Source organism: Tachypleus tridentatus, chromosome 5 (genome assembly GCF_004210375.1).
Source record: "Tachypleus tridentatus isolate NWPU-2018 chromosome 5, ASM421037v1, whole genome shotgun sequence".
Taxonomy (NCBI): Eukaryota; Metazoa; Arthropoda; class Merostomata; order Xiphosura; family Limulidae; genus Tachypleus; species Tachypleus tridentatus.
In genome coordinates, this window is record NC_134829.1 from 22,929,400 (window position 1) to 22,950,334 (window position 20,935).

The 20,935-nt window shown below is 33.3% G+C and overlaps 1 protein-coding gene and 1 long non-coding RNA gene across 2 annotated transcripts; both read right to left on the reverse strand.

Annotated features, from left to right (window-relative positions):
• Positions 1-285: 285 nt before the first annotated feature.
• LOC143251285 (uncharacterized) lies at positions 286-10,808 on the reverse strand. The gene is made up of 13 exons (XM_076502724.1): positions 10,788-10,808; positions 10,440-10,652; positions 10,187-10,255; positions 9,471-9,731; positions 9,189-9,323; positions 4,574-4,605; positions 2,945-3,003; positions 2,528-2,636; positions 2,069-2,192; positions 1,618-1,830; positions 1,365-1,433; positions 652-912; positions 286-503 (listed from the first exon to the last, which is right to left on the reverse strand). Exons 1-13 carry the CDS (start codon positions 10,806-10,808, stop codon positions 363-365), a joined length of 1,707 nt encoding a protein of 568 aa, XP_076358839.1. The 3' UTR covers positions 286-362.
• On the reverse strand, positions 10,512-13,489 carry LOC143250701 (uncharacterized). The gene is made up of 5 exons (XR_013028310.1): positions 13,379-13,489; positions 11,843-11,901; positions 11,367-11,475; positions 10,874-10,998; positions 10,512-10,652 (listed from the first exon to the last, which is right to left on the reverse strand). It is a non-coding gene; the product is annotated as an uncharacterized LOC143250701 (long non-coding RNA).
• Between the last annotated feature and the right edge of the window lie 7,446 nt (positions 13,490-20,935).

The window sequence follows — 20,935 nt, forward strand, 5'->3', positions numbered from 1 at the left end:
CTACATGACAGAAAGGCGTGTGATACTTTAAATAAAATGGCCATGTAGAAATAGGACTTTGAGGAGTTGTACTTAAAAAAAACACATTAAAAACTATTTAATATGGGTATACACAATTAACCAACCTGATTTATCCCGATATTAAAAATGTTACCATAATATTAAAGTGAAAATCTTATATATAATATTTTAATCAAAAATTAATCGTTGTACTAAATTAGTAAATAAGTGAAGAAGAAATCTGTGAATAGAATAATGTAATATTTGTAATTTCAAAGGAACCAATCATTTTTAACTTTTTTTTATATTTTATTGGCTAAAGAAAGTCATTTCCATGACAAATGGACAATTCAGTAATAAGTTTAAGCTTCAATTCCGATTATGTTCTTGGCTTCTTCGACCAGCTTGTCCCAAAGGTCTCCAAGGTCATCCTTGTAAGGTCGGAAGAACTCCAGTGCTTCTCGAGCGACTTCAGCGCTGACGTCCTTAGCGTGAGTGATGAACTAAGAAGTAGAAACAATGTTATCTTCAGAATGGTTTCACTTACGTTAGTACTGAATTATGGACATACGTGACATGTTAGTAAATCTCTTGCCTCACACGCTGAATAAAAATGAAAAACAATTAATTGAAAAAAAAGTTTAAACCAACCTCCAGAGCGATCAATTTGACCTTGGCCAATTTGTCTTTGGCGTTTTCGATACCAGCATCCCAGATGGACTTCACCCATTCAGCGAACTTCCAGAATTTTTCCTTAATTCCAAGTCCGAGGTTCTGAAAGAAGTCCTTCACCTTTTCCCATAAGTCCTTCAGGGAATAATAACTGTTACCGATGCCGAGGATCTTGTTTACCAAGTCCTTGAGAGCATCAAGTCCTCGTTCTTTGATGGTCTGAATCAGGCTTTTGGCAAGCTGTCAATGTTATCGAACCATCTTATCACTATTTATTCAAGTGAGTAATCACTCAAATAGTAGGTAGAAACAATCTAAATAAACTAATTATTTTGATATCGTTTTTATTCAATATTAAGATCTTTATTATAGGAACATCGTTTGTTATATTTTAAGAGAACAGTTCTGGCCCTGCCAATAAAATTTGAATGATATAATTTAATTAGAATAATCGTATATAATACCATCGAAATTTTCTTCGAAACGAATAAAAGACGAACATTATAGTAAACGTTCTATACGCAGATACAACTTTGCCCCTTCCTTCTGGAAAATACGTTTTTTATACAGACGTTAAAAATCAACCGACTTTTATGTATTACCCCAAACAAGTAGAGAAAATAGAAATCTTATTATTATATCTAGATATTTGTCATCTTACCATTACTGTATTAATAAAAATAACCTCCTACCTCACTAACAGTTCCCAGTTTCTCTTGAATGTAGTCTATGATACTCTGGATATTCAACTTCTCCATGATCTGCATGAAACATTTTAGCACTTGTCAATCACCACTATTTTGATATGCTAAACATTCACACATAAACTGTAAAATATCACTTGAAATGTACTTTTTCTGTTTTTAAAATCACAAAATATAAATTACTACTTTCAATATTTAATCATTTTGTTTGGTTATATTATTGAATGTACTTAACACACACCATGTTCTTGATCTTCTCAATGATGCTCATGATGTCAAGACCACCCACTAGGTTACCCAGGATGTCCAGCAGACTACGCTTGCCAATACCCAGCTTCTCCAAAAGTCCAGTTACCCAATCCTTTAGCCGATCCTTCAACTTCAGCAGAAGTTCCAGGGCTTTACCACCAGCTTCCAGCCCGAGATCTTTAAGTTGTCCAGTGATCTCCTTAGCCTTGTTTGAAAATTATTGTATGTAATATTGTAAAAACGTATATTTACTAGTCAATATTTGGTATAATGATATACATGTATACAGTCTGTAAATGTTAAAACGTCACTACTAAACATTATTGACTCTATTAATTACCATTATTATTAACAGTAGTTACTCTTCTTGATAAATTTTGTTTCTATGATATTTTATAAACACTATTTGTCTCGGCAAAAAAAAGCGCTCGTAACAGTTATACCTTATCCAACAAGTCCTGAGCGACCTCTTTGCCCTGATCAATAGAATCTTTTATTTTATTCAGGACATTATCCAAAGCTTCTTTCAGAGTCTTGCCAAGTTCAGTCTTGATGTCTTCTTCAATTCTGAAGAAAATTATGAACCAGTTACTAGGTGCTTAGACACTACAACAAATATTCAAACACTTTATCGTTTTTAAATTTCCATGGAAACATTCATGTACTAAAACAGTTAAAATATTTTATCCACACTTACACAGAATAAAATGTCTAACAGTTTGAATATATATTTTTATTTCTCAGCATATGATAGGTAATTGGTTTTCCTGATTAAACAAATTCATATTATACTTCGTGTACAAATACTAATACTAAACCAGGTAACTTGTGTGCAAATACTAATACTAAATAAGGTAACTTGTTTACAAATACTGGAAACTTCTGACAGAATCTTCACTTACTCGTCAGATGCCAAACCAAGATCATAACCAGCTACGTTCCGGAGTGGACCAACCTTTTCCATCCCCAGCATGAAGTCCATGACTGCTTCGTCAGCAGCATGGTCAAGAACTGAAAGTGAACAACATAGTGATACCAGTGAAATATTACTTGTTTTAATTAATGAAACAGCGATATTTGTAAGTAAAACTTTGATATTGTAGCCTCAGTCTCATTATTCACTTTGTACTTTCTTCGTTAATTGGTGAATATAAAGCAACACAATGGACTGGGGTCACTGGGGTCTAAACACCTATATCTACTATATGAATCAATATTATACATTAGAATATATGCATTTTAAGATTATTTTTGTGGTTTTATTAAGTGTACTTTGAATTTACAATAGTAATAAAGTTGGACAAGAACCTAATACATACCATCGTAGAAACTTGCCGAAGCAAGACCGACGAAGAGAAAAGCCAAAAGGAACTTCATTCTGTGAAAAACAAAAATGTTTCAAATTAGCAGAAAATTTCAAATAAAACTTTTGTATATTTCATTTAATGAAATACTGTTAAACTGTTTTCTTTTTTGCCTAACTTTGAACGAATCTATAACAGAACGAAGAAATCGATCAAATCAACTGAAATAAATATTAACTTTTTGCAAGTTTTTAATTTAATTTATATAAAATGTTTACTGCTAAATAACACTTACTTTAAGTAAAAAACTATAAAATGAATGATAAGTAAAATATTAGAAAAATGTTAATAGCTGTTTACTGATAGTATTTGAAACGCCAACTCAGAACGAGGTATATTCTGCAAGGATGTTAATCACGAAGTTTTACTTTACAAAACTAAAATATGCAATTTTAGAGAGTAAAAAGCAGAATCCATAAATTACTTAGACACTTAAACATTCTTTGTTTTTAAATCCCTCTGGGGTAGACTAAACGCACCGGATTTGAGTCTCATCAGTATTTGTTATTGATTGGTAAGTTAAATCAAATAAGTACTTTCGGATAAACCAGTTAAATGAAGAAGGAATAATGTAGCAAGAAATAGTTTAAACCGTCACGTTATTCACCGTTTATTTCCTTTCTTTACTAAAGTTACAGATTTCAGTAAAAAAAAAAAAAAAAAGAAAAGGCCACTATTAATTCGGCCCGGCATGGCTACGTAATTAAGGCACTCGACTCATAATCCGAAGATCGTGTTCTCGAATCCCCGTCGCACCAAAAATGCTCGCCCTTTCAGCCCTGGGGACGTTATAATGTAACATTCAATCTCGCTATTCGTTGCTAAGAGAGTAGCCCAAGCATTGGCGGTGGGTGATGATGGTTAGCTGCCTTCACTCTAATCTTACAATGCTGAATTAGGAACGGCTAGCGCAGATAGCTTTGCGCGAAATTCAAAACAAAACAAAGCCACAATGAATTGACCAGCTACTCCGCTGAACAATTGTGAATAATTACATATGATAATGTAGTCACATATTATTCAAATATATAAACCACTTTAAGTTGTTACCCATGACTAAAGGACATTATATCAAATAAAAATATTGGTATACAACAGTATTATTATCTATTTTTATTATATTTTACTCTATTGTTATTTTAAAATAAAAGTCCTCCCATCTGTCATTTTCGGTCATATGCACCAGTACTTCAGTGTAACATAACATCGTAAATCTGTATCAGTTATACTCATATCTAAAATATTGGTATACAACAGTATTATTATCTATTTTTATTATATTTTACTCTATTGTTATTTTAAAATAAAAGTCCTCCCATCTGTCATTTTCGGTCATATGCACCAGTACTTCAGTGTAACATAACATCGTAAATCTGTATCAGTTATACTCATATCTAATGTTATTGTTGTAGAATAGAAGAACGTGGTCCATATATAGTTTAAAATCATATCGGACATATACAGTTTCGGTGGGTAATTTTATCATGAAATGCTTTAATCATATTTAAATAGAAGCGAAAAAAGAATGAACAGTTTAGACTTTTTTATCCATAGAAAAAATAATAAAGTCGAGTGTTTTCTTACCTTGTACCTTTCCAGCTAGAACGTAACAGGAACTATAGAAATTCAGTTCTAAGATCCATTTATAGCAGAAATGCTACAGGATGTCCACCTGGATTTTCTCATCGATGGCCTTCAGATAAGGCTAAACACCCTTCTTTCTCTCACAACAAGCACAACAAGTAGTGATAATCTCTAGATTACAATTAAAAAACGTGGCTAAAGATGTTTCGCAACTGACACAATCTAGTACACTCTATGTTATTTGGAAAAGTATATATCCTTTAAGTTTTATCTTACTCCGTGACTCTAGGTGAGTAGCAGTCCGACATCGCCATGTGTTTGGGGTGCTCGACTTGTAATCTGAAGGTTGGAGGTTCGAAACCCCGTCAGATCAAACAAGCTTGCCCGATCAGCTGTGGAGTTTTTTTAATGTGACGACCATTTACACTATTCGTTGATAAAAGAAAAGTTTAAGAGTAGGTGGTGGGTGGTGATGATTATCTGTCTTCACTCTAATCTTACACTGCTAAATTAGTGACGGATAACCTTCATGTAGCTTTTCGCGAAATTCTACAAAGCCAGCTGAGTAGCTGCAAAACCAAACAAAAAAATATATATAAATAGTTAAACAGTGCTAACACCTCTTAATTGCAAACTGTCTTTAATTGTTTCATTTAGTTCATGTTAAACTCTCAAAGAGCTTTGACGAGCATCGCGAGAACTGATTGTGTATGAAAACAACGAAACGTTATTCAGATGTTATTACATAAATAATTAAGTTAGAATACATAAAAACTCGTCTCTGTGACTTAATTCGTCCATTTTCTTTCATCAAATGCCGAGCATGACCAAGTGGGTCGCGTGCCTGATTGTGTATTTGCGGATCCATTGTGTTTCGTCGAAAATAAAATCGCGCTTCGCACTTTGGGACAGTGATTACGCTAAAAATGTGACATTGTAATTCCATTAATCGGTCAGGTAATATTAGCCCAATATGCTATTGAATATCAGTTATCCATCTAGTCTATCTGTTCAAAATTTTAGACAGTTAGCGCAGACATCCTTAAAGGATTATCTCAAAGTTTTGTTTTTGTTAAGCACAGTTTTAGAACGGGGCATCTCTGCTATGCCAACCATGGATACGATAACACCGTTTAATCCCCATGTAAACTTATTATTGAGACATTGGGTCCGATATACATAAAAAAGAAACAATTTGTTGTCAGTTGAACACGTGATGAGTTATAAATGATATTTTAATTAGTTATTCAATAGAGAAATTCATGAGACGCCACCTACTACAAGGCACAGCTCTTAAATATTAAGATCTGTTTAATAGTTTAGTGACTGATCTACTGACCAGGTTCTCTAAATGTAAGTGTTTTCGTCATCGTGTCCTATCCCAACCTCTTACATAGTGTAACATATTTAAAAAATACAGTACAGAAACAGTAAGCCTGAGGTAAGATACATCCTCTACCTATGAAAACTAGAATAGATTACTATGAAATTAACGTTTAGTTCTTATCATGTCTCTTCTCTCCAAAGGCATAGTGGTATATCTGAAAGCTTACAACGTGAGAAACCAGTTTCGACATCCACGGTGGACAGGGCACAAATATCCCCTTGCGTAGCTTTGTGCTTAACTACAACCAAACAAACAGTCTTGTCAGATCACATTAAGTCTTAACCCAGATAGCTAATTATTGTCTGTTAAGGGACACAGACTGAATTAAACTGGATCACAGCTACTTACTATTTGTGTATTCTACCATAATATATTCTTTTCTCCTGTGATTATTTTTTATTTCACTTAAAGAGATGATCGTAAAAATAGAACAAGAAAACGTGAACACTAAAGAAAATTACATCACGTACAAGAACTGGAAGAAATATACTGTAAACTTTAAAAACAAAATATTGTTTTAAATTTTATTATATCAATGTCACACCTCATCCTAAGACACAGATCCAGAGACTTGAATAAAACGTAACTGCTTGTAATTTTTCTGTTTTGTTTATGTACAACTTCTGTAGTATTGTTCATGGTAGAGCTTATAACTTAAATTTCTCTTTAATACTGAGAAACAAATCCTCAAATGAGATGTTATTTTATGTATGTGTAAGATGTTTATCTGTTCTTAATTCAGCTTTTTATTTCATACAGTTCAAATTGCACAGTTCAAATTATTAAGGAATTCAATAACAACTCTACCGTTATAAGTTGGCCATTTCTTTCAACTCAGTACTATCATGTTTTTAATTGGACTGGTATACACTTAACTATGTGTGAACATGTTACATTATAATGTGTTTTTTTTATTTAAGAGAAAGCACCTGTTGCAACTTACATCTGTCCCTGAGTTCTCTGAATATGTTATTTAATTATTACTGTCACTCCGAGTAAGTACAGGCACCATACATATGTATGTATATATTAATACTGCTTCTTTGTTTTTGAATTTCGCGCAAAGCTACTAGAAGGCTATCTGCGCTAGCCGTCTCTAATTTAACAGTGTAAGACTAGAGAGAAGGCAGCTAGACATCACCACCCACCACCAACTCTTGGGCTACTCTTTTACCAACGAATAGTGGAATTGACCGCACATTATAACACCCCCACGGCTGAAGGGACGAGCATGTTTAGTGAGACGGAGATTCGAACCTGTGACCCCCAGATTACAAATCAAGTGCTTTAACCACCTGGCCATGCGGTTATCTTTACAATTAAATATGTTTCTTATATTTTTCACTTTAACACAATTATTGACTTATGATACAAGTAACATATATATGTATATATTTATATACAAGTAATATACATGTGTATGTACTAATAACGTTAATGCAACCTCACTCACGTCGACCAGAGAACTAAGTTACAAATACAGCAAAAGTGCTAGGTTTATTTATTTCTATCCGTTTACACTTTACACATTTACCAATTGTAATATAACCCTTGTTTTATCTGACATGATCATATTAAAGATTCTAAACCATGTATTATCCCTGAGGCTATTTTCACATTTATTAACAAACCTTGCAAAGAAAAAACTGAATAAACGTATTAAAAACCAAGTTAACATAAAGAGAATGATCCTTTTTGTTACTGTTGTTGTTTCACTTTGTTTTTGGTTCAGAAACTAAAATTCTTACCAATATAAGAAAAACCTACATTTGTATAGTAGCAAATAAGCTTTCTACTTTCCAAATGAAAGAGTATGTGTTTGTTTCGTTTTTTATTGCAAAGCCGCGTCGAACTATCTTCTGTGATCACCTACTGGAATCAAACTCTTGATTGTAGTGTTTTAAATCCGTGGACTTACCGCTGTCCCACAGAGAGACCCAAGTGACACAAGAAACTGTTTTGTCACTGAGTAACCAATACATTTTCTTTTATTAAATAGCTTTGAATTATCTTTACAATTAAATATGTTTCTTGTATTTTTCACTTTAACACAATTATTGACTTATGATAGAAGTCAGAAACATTTTCGACATAATAAGTGAACAGTTTGGAACATACAACTAGATCACCTGTGAATGGAGAAATTGCTTCAGGAACTAATATTTTAGTTCATTTGGTTTTTCATGTTTCAATCCACTAGATAAACCATGTTATACCACAATCATCGTGCAAATAAACATGTTTCCATCTGGTATTAATATCATGGTTTAGAATTCACTCTCCGCTAGTTCGTGCTAAAGCTCTTTTTAAAACTTCACTAACTGTGCTCCATTATAACCTGAGACAAAATAGGGTTATAATGAGTCCATCTTTTCTTTAATTTCGAACTAAAAAGCCACGATGGGCTATCATTTGTCTCCAGCTAGGGGAACTGAATACCAGATATATAGCATAGGAGGTCCATAGATTTGCCACTATCTCACCAGCGTACGAGTATGTTTGACATAAATCAGACACATTTATTATTCGTTTCTATACTTAATGACATAACTACATTCCTATAAATGTCCAAAGACCCCATGAAAAGTATGTGATGTTAGTAAGTAATACTGTAATAATTTTGAGTTCTACTATCCTTAAAGATTCCTAATATAAGTCGTTGTGTAATAAGACTGTCCGTGTAGCATTGTTATTTGTTTCTAAAAAAATCGTGTAGTCGAAAAGTATTGTTGTACATTTTAAATATTTTTCTGTATACAAAAGTTTGTATGTCTAGACTGTTTCTTCTCCAGGTTAAAGATTCTGAACTATCTACTGTCTTCTGTATTACCAAACATATTTAATGTAGAAGCAATTAATAACTAAGGATTACTTTTAATAAACTGTAGAATAAAACATTAAGCAGTATCTTATAGACTAATACATTGTGCACGAAGTCTTTATAAATCACAAAGCAACAATTCATGATGTTCATGTCGTTCATAAATTGGTTCGAAATAATTAAAGTATTTGAAGTCAATTTCCTTGACTAAAACAATCATTAATATCTTTAGGATGAATTTTAAATTTTTAGCTTACATGTATGAACCAGTTACTACAAGTAATAGTTGACCCAGTTATCTAATAACTTCAAATGACACAATCATGGAGATTTTGATACTTTATTGACTACAGTCACACAACTATTTCCATGACAAATGGACTTTTTAATAATAAATAAGTTTAAGCTTCAATTCCGATTATGTTCTTGGCTTCTTCGACCAGTTTGTCCCAAAGGTCTCCAAGGTCATCCTTGTAAGGTCGGAAGAACTCCAGTGCTTCTCGAGCAACTTCAGCGCTGACGTCCTTAGCGTGAGTGATGAACTAAGAAGTAGAAACAATGTCATCTTCAGAATGGTTTCACTTACGTTAGTACTGAATTATGAGCCTACGTGACATGTTAGTAAATCTCTTGCCTCACACGTTGAATAAAAATGAAAAACAATTCATTGAAAAAAAGTTTAAACCAACCTCCAGAGCGATCAATTTGACCTTGGCCAATTTGTCTTTGGCGTTTTCGATACCGGCATCCCAGATGGACTTCACCCATTCAGCGAACTTCCAGAATTTTTCCTTAATTCCAAGTCCGAGGTTCTGAAAGAAGTCCTTCACCTTTTCCCATAAGTCCTTCAGGGAGTAATAACTGTTACCGATGCCGAGGATCTTGTTTACCAAGTCCTTAAGAGCTTCAAGTCCTCGTTCTTTGATGGTCTGAATCAGGGTTTTAGCGAGCTGCCAAAGTTATCGAACAATATAATCAATATTTATCAAACCGAGTAATCACTCAAACAGTAAATATAAAAACAGATCTAAACAAACTAGTTATTTTTATGTTGTTTTTACTCAAACATTAACATTTTTAAACAAGGAGTATCATTTTTTATGTGTCAAAAGAGAGTTGTGCCCATTCTAATATATTCTGAAGAATATATTTTAATGAAAGTAATCGCATATAATTCCATCGAAGCTTTCTTCGAAAGGAATAAAAGACGAATACAACAACAAATGTTCTATACACAGACGTAACTTTGCCCCTACCTTTTGGAAAATACTTTTTATATATAGAGGTTAAATCTCAACCGACTTTTGTGTATTACTTCAAACAAGTAGAGAAAATAGAAATCTTATTATTATATCTAGATATTTGTCATCTTACCATTACTGTATTAATAAAAATAACCTCCTACCTCACTAACATTTCCCAGTTTCTCTTGAATGTAGTCTATGATACTCTGGATATTCAACTTCTCCATGATCTGCATGAAACATTTTAGCACTTGTCAATCATCACTATTTTGGTATGCTAAACATTCACACATAAACTGTAAAATATCACTTGAAATGTATTGTTTCTGTTTTTAAAATCACAAAATATAAATTACTACTTTCAATACTTAATCATTTTGTTTGGTTATATTATTGAATGTACTTAACACACACCATGTTCTTGATCTTCTCAATGATGCTCATGATGTCAAGACCACCCACTAGGTTACCCAGGATGTCCAGCAGACTACGCTTGCCAATACCCAGCTTCTCCAAAAGTCCAGTTACCCAATCCTTTAGCCGATCCTTCAACTTCAGCAGAAGTTCCAGGGCTTTACCACCAGCGTCCAGCCCGAGATCTTTAAGTTGTCCAGCGATCTCCTTAGCCTTGTTTGAAAATTATTGTATGTAATATTGTAAAAACGTACATTTACTAGTCAATATTTGGTATAATGATATACATGTATGCCGTCTGTAAATGTTAAAATGTCACTACTAAACATTATTGACTCTATTAATTACCATTATTAATAACAGTTTCATTTTGTTTCTATGATATTTTCTAAATACTATTTTTCTCGTTAAAGAAGCGCTCGTAACAGTTATACCTTATCCAACAAGTTCCTGAGCGACCTCTTTGCCCTGATCAATAGAATCTTTTATTTTATTCAGGACATTATCCAGAGCTTCTTTCAGAGTCTTGCCGAGTTCAGTCTTGATGTCTTCTTCAATTCTAAAGAAAATTATTGACCAGTTACTAGATGCTTAGACACTTCAACAAATATTCAAACACTTTATCATCTTTAAGTTTCCATGGGAACATTCATGTACTAAAACAGTTAAAATATTTTATCCACACTTACACAGAATAAAATGTCTAACAGTTTGAATATATATTTTTATTTCTCAGCATATGATAGGTAATTGGTTTTCCTGATTAAACAAATTCATATTATACTTCGTGTACAAATACTAATACTAAACAAGGTAACTTGTGTACAAATACTAATACTAAACAAGGTAACTTGTGTACAAATACTAATACTAAATAAGGTAACTTGTGTACAAATACTGGAAACTTCTGACAGAATCTTCACTTACTCGTCAGATGCCAAACCAAGATCATAACCAGCTACGTTCCGGAGTGGACCAACCTTTTCCATCCCCAGCATGAAGTCCATGACTGCTTCGTCAGCAGCATGGTCAAGAACTGAAAGTGAACAACATAGTGATACCAGTGAAATATTACTTGTTTTAATTAATGAAACAGCGATATTTGTAAGTAAAACTTTAATAATGTAGTCTCAATATCGGTAAGTACTTTGTACGACCCTCTATGGTCACTACTGTTTTTATTTATTTATAACTACAATCGGTGATTAAGAAATATTGCATCCATGCAAAATATTATTACATTATATTTGAATTAATATTTTGTTAGTCATACTTTAAAATATATATATTAAGGTTATAGTTGAGGTTTCCAAAATACTCAAATGAAGAAATTTTGAAAAGTCTAGCTATTAGGCACTTTGCATTTACAATATCAACGGAACCTAAAACAAATTAAAACGTACCACTGTAAAAACTTGCCGAAGCAAGGCCAACGAAGAGGGATACCAACAGAAATTTCATTCTAGGAAAAACAAAAAAAAATTCGAAAATTAACAAATTAAAATAATGCTATATTTGCTTCGTTCATTTTTTTTTAGTACAAAGCTATATATAGGACTGTTTATGCTGTGTCTAGCGATAAAAATCAAACCCCGGATTTTAACATTACCAACTTCCAAATTTACCTCTCAACCAATGAAAGGTATATAAAACATAGCTCTAAAAATCTGTATTTAAATGTTCTTCTCTTTCTTTTTGTCTAACCATAAAATGAAATTTTAAAACCACAAAGATATTGATCTTGTTAAATAAAAGTGTATTTTTCATATGTTTCTTTTTTAACTGTTTATATTATCGCAAGTATACAATAGAAAAAATCGATATGTTTAATAAATAAAATTATAAGTCTTGAAACTGCAGTATTATCGATTCTTTTTATTTCTACGTCAGATTCAAGGATCCATAGTTCGTTCCCCGTTAATGTGGTGTGTTACATGAATGATCATCAAATCCCTCTATTGGATCAGAATAGTTCAGATTAAATATGTAATTATAGTTAAGTTTTAAGTACGCAGAACAAATGTGTAATTATCATTACTGTAGTTTAAATCTATTTGAAAACGGTGATCCCGTCACCTTGTAAACGTTTTTCACTGTAATATATCTGGAAAACAATTCTTCATAAACTTGTAATAAAATGTACGGCTTTTGTACAGTATTTAAAAAAAAAACACTCCTTCGTTTTACTATCTACGAATTCCTAAGCCATGAAATGCATATATATTCTATTCTATTTAGCGGATGAAGTTGTAGCCGTCTAGTAAAGCTTTTCTTGTTCGTTTGGTTGTTTCGATTATTTTCAAACATACACGAGAGCTATAAGCGCTTGCAGACTATATTTTGAAAGGATATACTCAAAAAGTGCCCATGGCCAACTCTCAGACGCATCTAATCGAATAGTGGAATTTGAACTTCATTCTGATAAAGCACCCATAATCCTATAGTTCGGAGCATGATATGATTGGTGGTAGCGAAACTCCAAACGTGTACCCTTGAGATCAAATCTGAGCACTCAACTCTGAGCCAGAAGTGGTCCATTTAACAAAGAATATCATTTCTTTTCCATAGATATACATAGTAGCTTAGACCACTAAAACCTGAACATCGCAATCTTCCACTAACGATTATGACATCACAAAATAATCCACTTACTGGATACATCTGTGTGTAACTATTATTTTTACCTAAGAGAAATGTCTTTGTTATGTGTCATTATATTTTCTCTCTACCTGCATTTCCATGTTATCGACAGTCTTGTTATCTAACAATAATTTTACACTATAAATAATACTTACAAATGGTGACTAATGTCACTTTTTAGTCCTCTCAAAATGTCAACATTTTTGACAAACCTACAAATCTATCGAAGGTAAAAATGACGATAAAAATAAATATTCAACAGTAGTTTATTTAAAAAAAAAATATTATTATTGTGTTACCTTGTACTTGTCCAGCTAGCGAGAAGCAACAGGAACGTGCCAGAAAGCTCTTCTAACGTCTGTTTTATAGCAGAAATATAACAGAATGCCCACCTGAGTTTTCCCACCACTGGTCTTCAGATAAGTCTGAACTCCCCGTGTTCTTCTTCCCCCACTATGCACGGGTAAATTATATTGGTACAGGATGGTACGCTCGTGATGAGGTTTGACATCCTGTGTAGCCTTAGAAGTCAACAAACCTTTACACCGAAAAGTCTGTGGATGTGGCTAAAAACATGCAATTATACACACACACATATGTATATATATATATATTGTAGAAGATAAATAGACGTTTTCGTAAATAATCTCCGCTTTACTAATATAACCCGGAATTATCACATAGCGTGAACTACTTTCGAGTTTGGTTTTTTGGTTGTTGTTGTTTGTTTTTTTGCTCGCTTTAAATGTTTTTTGTCTGTTGCTAAATACAAAGCTACACAAGGGGCTGTGCTCACTACAGGTATCGAAACTGTGTGTTCGTATAGTAAGCAGTCTGACGTACCACTGAGCTACCGAGGAACTTTACTAATATAATCTAAATATCACTCTATAGTTGACAAATTCCATTATTATTTCTCTGCTTTATTAATTCAGTCGACAAGTGTCACATTAGGTTGAACTAAATATTTTCGTTTTATTTTCCATTTTTTCCTTTACTATTGGCCACCTAATTACAGCGATCGACTTACAATCTGCGGGTTACTATTGGCCACCTAATTATAATGATCGACTTACAATCTGCAGGTTACTATTGGCCACCTAATTATAACGATCGACTTACAATTTGCGGGTTACTATTGGCCACCTAATTATAACGATCGACTTACAATCTGCGGATAACGAGATACAAAACTCAGCAACGAACGAGCTCAACCTTTCAGTCGTAAATTCATTATAATGTGGCGATCAATGCCATTATTCGTTGTTAAAATAAAGGTGCTGTCGGCAGTTTAAAATTATGGACATTGGCTGATAATCTTAATAGCTTTGCCATAAATAAAACAAACCTTTACTAATTTAGTCATTACACATTGCATTAAATGTGACTACTTCTATATTTTTTTCACACCTTTACAAATTTAAACGCTACATATATAACATTACAATTGACAACATCTACATTTTACTATTTTCTTTTACGAATTTAGTCTATGATCTCACATTAGTAAACTTCTTCTATTTGTTTAATTTTGTTCAGTTTGATGTTATAACCGCAAAACACCACATCAGAACTGACTGTCTTTGTTTTTCTATAGTTTGTTTTAATAACATAATAGCCAAGGATTACATCAAAGTTAACTACCTCTACACGTTTTATGTTATTCGCTTTAATAGTATAATCGCCAGATATCACAACTGATAACCACTGTATTTGAGTTTCTTGTTTAGGTATCCCCACAAACCCATAAAAAAGTGTCCGTACAGAGTATTCACTGTGTAGGAACGTTAATATCACATATACAAATGTTAGGTGTTACTACTGCAAATAAAATGATGTTTATTTTACGTATTCGAATACTTAAGTTATTGTACACTGTATGTGACTCTATTTTTACTAAAGCGTCATCTAGTAACAGGTTTACAATCAGTACCCGAGTTTCTAATTACATTTACTAAACACGTTTTTCTCCACAAGTCATAATTCTTTTATACACGTATCCGAATTTCATAAGAAGACACGAGCTCACGTGCTGCGACTTCCTCTCTATAATTTGAACTATTTAGTATATGTCGGTGTTTTTTTAGAGCAAAGCCAGGGTGGGTTATCTCTTGTGTCCACCGCGAGAATTGCACCTCGGATTTTAGCGCTGTTCATAGAACAAACTAATTTGTGAATGGATAGTTATTTCATTCTTATTTACTAGGTACTTAATCTGATTAATTCAACTTTAATAAAAATCTAAAATAATACATGGATTTTATCGCAACAGTAGGTTCGTTTCCTAAATTTCTAATTATTTCTCGTTTTATATTACATTTTCTTCGTAATTACTTACCATACCGTCAAGGAAGAAATTCTTTGTTTTTGTTTAGAATTTCGCGCAATCTACGCAAAGGCTATTTGCGCTGTCCGTCCCTAATTTAGCAGTGTAAGACTAGAGGAAAGGCAGCTGTCATCACTACCAACAACCAACTCTTGGGCTACTATTTTACCAACGAATAGTGGGATTGACCGTCACATTATAACGCATCCACAGCTGAAAGAGCGAGCATGTTTGGTGTGATTGGAATTCGAATCCGTGACCCTCGGATGTTTTAACCACTTGGCCATGCCATTATGGGGGTGGGGTTGGGTGGAGAAACTTGAAAACCAAATAGTCTAATTTGAACTGAAAGTTTTGAGGGAATAAAAATCTCTAATTTAAAAAAGTTTTTTGTGCTTAATTTTACTACTTTAAGGAATTATATCATTCTAAGGACTTGTACAAAATTTAATAGTATATTTATGCTGTTATATTAGAGAATGAATTTCTGTGTTCCTCGCAAATTTGAAATTTATAAATGAAATTATATTTGGATCTAGCGAAGCGAATGTGCAAACAAATGAATTGATGTTAAATATATTTATGAACAATGAATGGCCTATACTTAGGTTTCCTCGAGTGTGAATCCAAGGATTCAAAAATTCCAAACCGTTGTCATAAAAACGTCCTCTGCATTTTTGGAGCCACGGTGTGCGATTAGAGTAACTGTCAAATCTCAGTTTCTATTTCTGTAAATGTAGCCCTATATACTTAGTGGTAGGTGCTATTGACCATTCTTCCTTCTGTTTGATCACCTGAAACAAATAGGGATGGCTATGAGCGGATAAATCTTAATTAGGTATAGCTTTACCTAAAATTGTGGCTGAAACAGAAATTGCTCTGTCTATCTACTTTGAGCACCTAATTGTTTCATTTTACTCTAGGTTACTTGTTATATCACGAATTATTAAATTAAAGAAAAACTAGCTAGTTTTGTTTTAGCCTCAATAAAAGGTCACGTGACTGAAAGGTTTGTAATCTTATATGTTTTGTTGTTTTTTTAATAAAAGTCTGTTTGAAGACACGTTATTCGTGCTAATCTAACTAAAATGAACCACAGAGCCGTGTTGGGCATGTGGAAGGTGGTCCGTTACAGGAATATATTAGATTTTTGTGAATTATTTTATTTTATTTTTTAACAAAATGTATGTTTCTGGTTTAGCAAAAAGCTACACAATGACCTGTTTTTGCCGCGCCCACCACAGGTATTGAAATCCGATTGTTAGCATTATGAGTCCACAGACTTACTGCTCAGCCACCAAGGTGGGGGCAATTTAATAAAACAGTAAAACTATTTCGTGTTCTAATTATTATCAGCCAGTTTCAAAGTAAACGCTATTCAATTTTTTTTACCTCGATTCGTGTCACCAAATATAGAAATTACTCGTCTGTGTAAATTTGATCAACATCCGGCATGTTGTCAGATAGTACTACCTGAACATACATTTACGTTATCTAACACTGAGAGGACCAAAGGTGTTTAATCTGAAGGTTGAACGTGGGAACTGATAGCTACGGAAGATTTGGATTTTATGTTATATAAAGAAAGTCGTAAAAGATGAAATTATTCAACTTCTTAGGCAGTCAGTAAAGCATATGAGACTCTAGCTAGGAAAGAAAGAACAGTTGGAAAAAGAAACATATTTCAATGCGTGATGAATCGTTTAGAAAAAAGCTCATACACAAGATGGAGAAGAAAAAAACGTGTGGAAGGAGAGGAAACATTTTAGACCAAGTAAAGGAAGTAACTAATTAAATGATAAGGTAGAAAAAATTAATTTAAAATATTTAATTAAAAACAACTGAGGAAGAAATTAAAATACTCGTTTTAGATGTGTGTATTTTTAAACAGGTGCATGGAGTTTTTACAAATTAACTGAGTCAAAGAGAAATTGTTAGTTTTGTAATTTTTAAGAAAACTATTGTGAATCCCTTAGAAAATGAAATACATATGAGGTTAAAGCTTAAAATAAGAAGTTAAAATTTTTACTTAAAAAGAAAATCCAAGTCAAAAACACAGCTGCGTAAAGAAAATTATAAAATGTTTAACTAGTAGATTTACATTGTTGAGCGTAAAGCCAAACGGGTTATCTTCGCTTTGCCCTCCACAGGAAAGGAAACCGGGTTTTTAGCGTTACAAGTCTGCTGAGTTACTGCTCTGCCACTAGTTTTTAGTTGTATGTTTGTTTTTAAAGTAAAACTAAATTGATCTATCAGCTGTCCCCATCGCGAGGAATCGAGCCCTGAATTTTAGCATTGTAAATCCGTAATTACCGCTGACTCACCGGGAGATGGGGGGACCTTTTAACTAGTAGGAAGGCGTGAGTTTACAAAACCAAGGGGCCCTAACAATCTATTATAATAATAAAAAATAAATGAAAATAATTAAAGTCATAAAGACATCTTTCATAACAATATCCATTATTATTTTTCCCCTCCTTTTTGATAACTGCAAATATTCATTCATCAGTTAGTTAGGCCTAGTTTTGGTTCAGCTTGGTTCATAATAGTGAGTAAAACAAAATATGTGTAAAAATCCTGTCATGCTATGATTTTTTTTTTAATTTAGCGCAAATTTCTGAAATTAGAATGTTTAAGTCATTTCTTTTCATTTTTCAGATTTTCCAATTATATACCGTAAGCGAATCAAATATTTCTATAGCTTCACTATCTGTTTATTCATATACTTGACGGCTTGTTTGTTTCTTTTAGAATATTGTGCAAAGCTACACGAAGGCCATCTGTTTTAGCATTTCCTAATTTAGCAGTGTAAGACTAGAGGGAAGCCAACTAATCATCACCACCCACCGCCAACTCTTGAGCTACTCTTTTACCAACGAATAGTGGGATTAACCGTCACATTATAACGGCTGAAAGGGTGAGCATGTTTGGTGCAACAGGGACACGAATCCGCGACCCTCAGGTTATGAGTCGAACGCCTTCACCCACCTGACCATGCCGGGGCATATCATGCTATAAGTGTAGTTATGAGTTTGGCCGCCAGTTTTTATTTCATTCTTTTAAGTCGTATGATCAATCATTTTTTAGTCGCACCTTTTTTTTCTGCACCTAAAGTGTTTTTGATCAAATATCATGACTTTTTGTGAATTCACGCTAACAGATCATGGCAAGTAATGAAGTGACACTTAATATTAACCAACATTAGCTTTAGGATCGCAACCTGTTATTCGGAACAATCCTATGCTTTAAAGAACCAACCAGCTTCTTTAAAATATATGGTAGTTGTTTTCCTCTCTAAGATAGTGTTAATAGCTTCCTTTATAGCAACGCCATGGAATTTAGATTAACAGTTTCTTGTCATCATATCGTGCAATAGTTTACCACCATATCAAGCATTATTATTTATACTAATTACTTATGGTAATATTATGTGACGTTAAACACTCTTTAATTAGAAGAATTCCACAAAATTGAGCAAGCATGTGCTTAAAAATTGGTAGTCAATAATCGATAATAACCGTATACCCTTATGATTCTTTTGAAAACTTGAGCAAGAAACTGCAGATCTACTTTGCTTGGCTTAACAAATACTTATGTATCGATTAGCATGTGCTGTCGCCCTCTAGTTTTGATGCTCGTAATCAGCCTTCTTTAATCCGAGCTTTAAAAAGCTAAAAACAAGGCCATCTTTACTCTTATATGAAGGTGTAGTAAAAATGTTAGACCGATAAATAATTCCCGTGACTATTTGCGTAAGGGCTTGTGTAAAATGTGTGGTCAAAATTTGGCAGTCTTTATTGAATACCTTTGCACACGTGGCTTATTTTTAAATGATATCTGACAGGTACCAGTCTTGTTAATAACACACAGTGTGTCCTGCAGGCTGCTCTGGCCACCACACACACTACCGTGTCTCAATTCTCTCTGAACACTGCTAAGCATATTCGCATCATTCGCATTTCTCTTTGAATGGCATGCATTAAATTCGGCAGAAAACCCTCCCTGAGACAAACCTTTTCAGCCGCTCAGGAGGATTAACTCGACTTTCTCATGGTTTGACAACGCCATAATCAGTCATGTATTTGAAAATAAGAAAGCTACAATTCACCTGTGGTTCCCGACGTTTCGGACACCCTGTCGAGTTTATTATATTATTTTAATAAAAGCAAATATTGAGCTTTAGGATGTCCAATTTTTTATACCTAAAACATTGTTCGATGGAATTGGAATTTTCATCATCAGTTAAATCTTTTGCACTTATAGGCAAAATTACCTGCTCGTTTCTAACCGTCTCTACTGCCTAGAGTGAAATCAAGAGGTCTCAACACCTTTGCCGTAACGTTTGTTTGTTTGTTTTAAGAATTTCGCGCAAAGCTACACGATGGCTATCTGCGCTATCTGTCCCTAATTTAGCATTACAAGATTAGAGAGAAGGCAGCTAATCATCATCACCCACCGCCAGCTCTTGGGCTACTATAAAGCTGGTAAAAGTAAAATAGCACATATGATATTTTGCTTATGAAACAAAACTGTACATTAGCCAAGTTAGGGAATTATTATTTTTAAATGTTTGATAGTTACTATAAAATTAATTAATTTTAATCCATCTGCAAAATGTTAATGCCAAGATGTCTCTGATGCCATTTCAAATCCCTAGCAATGCATTTTCTAATAGCAGACGACTTTTGCTTGCCATGGCGGTCTAGTAACGTGCCTCTAGCAAAGTTCCCTCTGTTCCAATTTATGGAACTATGACGCCATCTTTTCTACCCCTCCACTACTCCATACAGTCGACATACGTGTTGTCTTATAGTGGTGTGTCTTGCAAGATCCCTCATAAGTACTTTTGTATATCTCCAATTGCGTCTAACTGTTAACTTATTGTGTTAAATTATTTCATAAAGATAGATAGCACCCGTATGTCTCCAGTTGCATCAGTATGTAAAATTATTAAACAAAGACAACATCAATATATCTCTAATCAATGAAGTAAACAATGATATATTAGTCAAGCAATCCTCTAGGCACTTTGAAAACTTATATTTTGATGTTGATAATAAAACTCTGGAACTTCTACTGAAGCTGAAGAGTTTCTGGAAAATTATATAAAAGGTGGGGACTAATAATAATTAACATTAATTACCAATTACATATCTTGGGTAATCTTAATGTTAAGAGCATAGTGTTTGTGTTAAATAGGCTTAGTTTTCGTAAGAAAGAAATATAATTTTACTATATAAATGATATCGTATTTCAAATATTTTTAAGCAATAATAATAACAATTTTATCACTATAAGTTTCCCGGCTTATATATGACTATCTAACTTAGAACATAAATATAACTGAAAAATATATAGTTTTATTTATTCTATGCAGATCATGAAAAAGTTGGACCTCAGAAACAATGCTGTATGTGTCTATCAGTGAGTTAGAAGTTTGTTTTGTTATTTAAAAAGTACGTATAATAAATGAAAGAATCAAGTTGTCATATAGCTAGAAAAAGTAATTACGTCCCTCTGAGCTTTTTAG